At 40.8% G+C, this 6000-nt stretch overlaps 1 protein-coding gene across 1 annotated transcript in view; it reads left to right on the forward strand.

The window, feature by feature from the left end:
• Positions 1-5675, forward strand: part of QRICH2 (glutamine rich 2) — a 72550-nt gene extending 66875 nt beyond the window's left edge. Inside the window, exon 26 of the mRNA XM_087709887.1 lies at positions 5116-5675. Within this exon, the coding sequence (XP_087566013.1) occupies positions 5116-5246 (131 nt within the window). The 3' untranslated portion in view covers positions 5247-5675. The remainder of the gene's footprint in view (positions 1-5115) is intronic.
• Positions 5676-6000: the final 325 nt, after the last annotated feature.

Genomic DNA, 6000 nt, shown 5'->3' on the forward strand with positions numbered 1-6000 from the left:
CTCCCTACCTATCTACTGTATTTCTCTCTCTCTCTATCTCCCCCTCTATCTATCTCCCCCTCTATCTATCTACGTACCTACCTATCTACTCTCTCTCCCTACCTATTGTATTTCTCTCTATTTCTCTCTATCCCTCTACCTACCAACCTACCTACTCTCTCTCTATCCCTACCTATCTACTGTATTTCTCTCTCTATATTTCTATTTCTCTCTTTCTATCCCTCTACCTACCTACCTACCTACACACACACTCTCTCTCCCTATCTATGGAACGATCTTCCTGTGGAGATCCGGACCCTTACTACCCTTCTGGCCTTCCGCAAAGCGACCAAGACCTGGCTGTTCCGACAGGCCTGGGGCTGTTGATTTATCCAGCCCCCGTCCTAAGCTATGAATGTTGTGGAATTTTAATGTTGTTTTTTAATTTGTTGTATGTTCCCACCTTCCTTTTTATCTGTAAGCCGCCCTGAGTCTCTCGAGAGTGGGCGGCATGCAAACCCTATAAATAAATAAATAAATAAATAAATAAATAAATAAATAAATAAATAAATAAATAAATAAATCTACCTACTGTATTTCTCTATCTCTCTATCTCTATTTCTCTCTCTCTATCCCTTTATCTATCTACCTACTTAACTATTCTCTCTCTCCCTATCTACCTACTATATTTCTCTCTCTTTCTCTCCCTCTCTATCCATCTACCTACCTACTTTTTAAAAAAAATTGCCTCTCCAAAACCTTGGTGCATCTTATACTCCAGTGTGTCTTATGCTCCGAAAAATACGGTAATAGCCAGACTGCAACTTTCCTTTTGCAGCTTTTACTAGTATGTTTATGTTCCTCCATTTCCCATGAGAGATGAGGTTAGTTTCCCAGGAAACTGCCAGATCCTACTTAAGCATTGAGCTTCTGCCTTTCTGCAGAAACCCAGTCACAGGAACCCCTCCTTCTGTCTATGATTCATGTAGGCAGTGGATGTAGGCCAAGGCATGAGAAAGTCTTCAGGACATCATCTCTTTAGTAAAGAGTCTCTTATGGACCGGACAGAAACAAAGCATACTTTCCCAGCCTTGTCCTGACCTTCCAACTCTTTTGGACTGCAATAACTGCTTCATCCCAAAGCTTCAAAACGGAAGATAACAGGAGCTGCAATCCAGTACTGGTAGAGGATATCATTTTGGGGAAGGCTGCTGTTTTCAAAAACGTTTTTAAAAGTAGGCATGAAATTGGTAGTTAAGAACTGATGTGCTGTTCCACGGCCAGTAGGCTTTTTATTGTTTTTGTGAGAAAACTCTTCCCAGCTGAGTGATTCTACCTTTCTTTGCAGTCTTCATGGCCACGAACCCATCTGTCCATTATAGAGAATTCCCCTTGGTAGCACTGAGGTGCTGAATGGTCACATCTGAGATGCAAATGTAAACTTAAGTCATTAAGGAATCACACTGCAGCAGCCTGATTGAAGAATCTTTCCAGAATTTATGGTGATTTTTTCATTCCAAAACAATGCTTACTTACCCAGTGACTAATGTAGAAAAAGAACAGAACCTACCATTGAAGTGTTTTCACCTTTCCCAGATAAGGAAGGAGAAATTTATCACGAATGAAGGCCTGGGATATGTGTCTCAGGATAATGTTGCAAGATTGAATCTGGGTTGGTAACCGGGACCAGAGGTTTACTCTTCCAAGTTTTCAGACTCATGCTGGAGCCCATCTTCAAGGCACTTCTCTCTAATGAAATAGAAAAGATTCCAGTAGAGAGCGACCCAGTGACTGAGAGACCCAGTGACTGACTTATATTTAATCTTGGAAAATTTATTTCCTGCACTGTTTCAAGCATGGCTTGGTCATACTTTTTATTATTAACTGAATTCAAGGAAGATCCAGTAGAATACAGGTTAAATATGGACTGGTTCACACATAATTACATGTGTAGGATAATAGATCTCTGATAACAATCTTCTAAATTTGATGTCCTCCAGATGTTTGGATTTCTCTCCCAATATGGCAGCAGTCATCCAACTCATCAGGAGGAGCAGACTGATAATACTTTGGAACATTCAAAGCAAATGCATGTTATCTTGAATAGAAAGAGGGAAAATAAGCACGCTAGTGAGAAACTTGGATTTCTATAGCTTGCCCTCAAATACTAAACATCCAACACAAGTTTGCTTCTCAGATGTTACTTCATATAAAAAAATACTTTAAGTGTAAATCAGGTTTTACAGATCTTATTATATAAATAGATGTTTTATAAATGCAGCATTTGGGAAATAGGACTGTCGCAGAGCAAAAGAAACAAGATCTGACTATCATTTGGGTTCATTTATGTTACTTGGTTTGGTCATGCTAGAAAGGACAGAATGCAGCTTTAGCACCAGAAATCTCAGCTCCTTCTGAGAACTATACTGGACATGAATTGCTACTCACATGGCTTTCACCTTTGATGCATCTTTTAAATGGCATCCTCCTTAAGATGCCATTTAAAAATAAAAGAGGGTGCAGCAATAGAGATTCTGTGTGTTGCAAGAGAAGGTGACAGAAATTGCATGCCTATAGAGGCTCACAAAATGAAATTGATAAGTATTTCTGACATCTGGTCCATGTTTTAATAGACAGTAATATTAAAACTACTAGATGAATGGCAATGAAGCGTAATGTAACCTTACAAAAAAAAAAAAACCTCTGCTATGAAAAATATTCAGCTAAAAAGGATTATGTTAGTCTCCAACTTACAGCCACAATTGGGATCAAAATCTCAATTGTTGAGCAAGATGTCCATGTGATCACATTGCTCGATGACCACAATCCCAGCTCTCCCAGTTGAGGTCATTAAGCAGACAAAGAGAAAGATGTATCTGCCTAAGGAGGGCAGGCAGTTCCCCTCCGTATCTGGAAAAGACCTCCTGTGGTAGATCCAAGCCTTGGTTCTGCAACCCTTCACAGATGCTTGCTTCTCCTCATGCATAGAAGGGAACTCATGCACCGGGCTGGAGAAACCAAGTGGCGATATTTGCAATCCGCATTTTGTTTTTCCACCCCAGTGCACTGGTTCCTCTTTCCTCCTTGTGCAGAAGGGAACTCATGTACTGGGCTAGATAAATGAACTGGGGGATCATGAAGAATGCCGTTTTGTTTCTTCAGCCCAACACATGAGTTAGCATTCTCTCCTTGTACAAAAGGGAACTCTTGTGCAGGGCTGGAGAAATTAAGTGGGCATCTTTATAATCTTTGGATTATATCCTTATCCCTCTGTGCACAGAAGGGAACTGCTACGCTGGGCTGGGGAAACAAAGTGGGGATCACAAATTTTGAAGCTTCGTTTGTGTAGCCCTATGAAGGATTTTTACCCCCTCCTTATGAATGGGGTGTGTGTGAATTCTTCAGCAGTGGCAACATTTCCTGCCAGCTTCCCCATTGACTTTCTGTGGAAGCCAGCAGAGAAGAAGCAAATAGCAATCACGTAAGTGTGAGGCACTTGGTAATTTGCCATAAGTGCAAACAGGCTGCCAAGCATCCAGATTACAATCATGACTGCAGGGGTGATGCTGTGATGTGCTTTACAGACTGTAAAGTGCCCTTTCTGAGTTGTCATAACTTCAAATGGTCATCAAATGACAGGTTGTAAATTGAAGGCTCCCTGCAATTCTTGCTGCTATATTTGGTTTGATGAATTGTATTTTAAATAGCCCATTATGTACCTCCAGAAATATTGGGAGCCCTTGACCTATGATCACAATTGGAACCAGAATTTTGATTTCTAAACAAGGCAGTTTTTAAGTGATTTGTGCACAAATTTTATGGCCTTTTTTGCCACAGTTGTTAAGTAAATTGCTGAAGTCATTAAGTGAATCACATGGTTGTTAAGCAAATTCAGTTTTCTCCATGATTATGGTTGTTGGAAGCTGACTGAGGAGGTCACAAATGGTGATTACATGATCCAGGGATGCTGCAACCATCGAAAAAATATGCCAGTTGCCAAGTGCACATATTTTGATCAGGTGTCTGTGGTGATGTTGCGATGGTCATAAGTGCAAGGATCAGTCATAAATCCCTTATTTCAGTTGCATTGTAACTTGGAATGGTTGCTAAACAAATGGCTGTAAGTCAAGGACTACCCATACAGTATACAGATTTCCAGCAGTGAGAATCACATGGTCAAAAATATGGGCAGAATAGTAGGCATAATTCGTGCTTCATTTAGCTGGCAACCAGCCTTCCTTCCTACCCTATTTAAGTCCAAGCTAAATCTGATGTTTACCTTTTACCAAGTATACACTATAGTGAAGTACACACTAAATTGATCCCAAATTTTCTTTATTAAGTGAGAATTTGTTAAATGGGTTTTGCCCCATTTTACGTCATTTCTTGCCACAGTTGTTAAGTGAATCACTGCAGTTGTTCAATTAGCAACCCGGTTGTTAAGTGAGTCTGGCTTCCCCCATTACCTTTGCTTGTCAGAAGGTCTGAAAAGGTGATCACATGACCCCGGGACACTTCAGTCATCATAAATATGAACCAGTTGCCAAGCATCTGAATTTGGATCACATGACCATGGTGATGCTGCAAAGGTTGTAACTGAAAAACGATCCCATGTCATTTTATTACAATTACCATTGTAATTTTGAAGTGTCACTAAATGGGCTGTTGTAAGTCAGGAACTCCCTGTATGTTAAATCTTCAAGTATGTCTTTCAAACCAGAATAGATGTTCAATCATTGATCATCAGAGGAATTAAGAGACAGGCAAGTTTCAAGTGTGGCAGGGTAGTTAAAATGGCTTGCAAGCAGAATGACACCCTAGCAGGTCTTGGATTCCAGGAAATGTTCTTTTGTCAGTTCAGGGCTTCTTCTCACCCTGTTTGGTTCCTCTGACTAGCAGAAGCTTTTCAGAATTTCAGACTAGAGGCTTTGCCAGGTTTAACTAGAGACGCCAGACTGAAGTCTCTTCTTTCATCATTTAAGGGCAGAGACCGGAAAATGTCAAACGGTGGTTTTGTGCATAGGAATCACGGGAAAGAAAGAAGTTTGTACATAGAACATACACTCTGCCGATTGGCTCAACCATTTCTTATAAGACTGACAGTAAAATTGGATGTGGCTGTTTTGTGTGTTTCAGCTAAATCAATAACAGACAAGTCTGCCTCTCCGTTAAGGAACTCGGAAGAGCCTGGAAATTTGGACAGAGAAACAATTGAGGTCCGAATGACGATTGCCTCGAGACAACGGTCTGATGAACAGTCTACCTAACCCAAGAGGATTCAGTTTTGCACTTGCATAGAAGAATGTGGTTCTCACTGATGAAGCCAGACAATAAAGAGTATTCTAAAGGAGAAGGGTGGAGTCTTCTGCTGCCATGGAGCCTTGGCCCTCTGGCTATGCCCATAGTGTTTGCAGTCTCTGCTGTTTCCTATAGTGATGTCCCTGGAGGAATCTGCTAGTGGGTGGAGCAGGGGTAGGTGTAGAAGGTGGTGGGTTCTGGTGGGGTGGGGCTTTCTTCTGCATTGTTCCACTGAGTCTGCAGTTCATTCATTTTATCCACGAGAAGTTCAACTTTAGTACAAAATCCTCTATGTAAACTGGCTAAAGAATAATTGATTTTCAGTATAAGCTTGTCCCCCTTTTCTATTTGTTGCTTTGTGTCCACAGTCAGATATAAAAATGGCCATGTAAAAGAAAGCCATTTGGGTAGTCTGATAAAATTTTCTCTGCTGTGTGAAGAGAGAGACTGGACCTACCATCCCTATCTATCTATCTCTATCTCAGAAGTGGGCTGCCTTCTGGCCTTTCATGGGTGATTTAATATCAGTATGTAAATATCTACATATTTGCAGATTTTGGATCCATTGAGGATTTTCTGGAAAGCTCAGAAATCCTCGAGACTCTTCTTGGTGCAGAAATCACAGGAAATAATGCTCTAACTCCTGGACTGAGCAATCTCTGTGGTCAGTATATTATACAGAAACAGTAACTTCTAGAGAATCAGTAGCAGCTGTTAACAGCA

Source organism: Thamnophis sirtalis, unplaced genomic scaffold, assembly GCF_051295495.1.
Source record: "Thamnophis sirtalis isolate CommonGarterSnake01/CBP01778 unplaced genomic scaffold, rThaSir2_p1.2 scaffold_3, whole genome shotgun sequence".
In the NCBI taxonomy this organism is placed as follows: domain Eukaryota; kingdom Metazoa; phylum Chordata; class Lepidosauria; order Squamata; family Natricidae; genus Thamnophis; species Thamnophis sirtalis.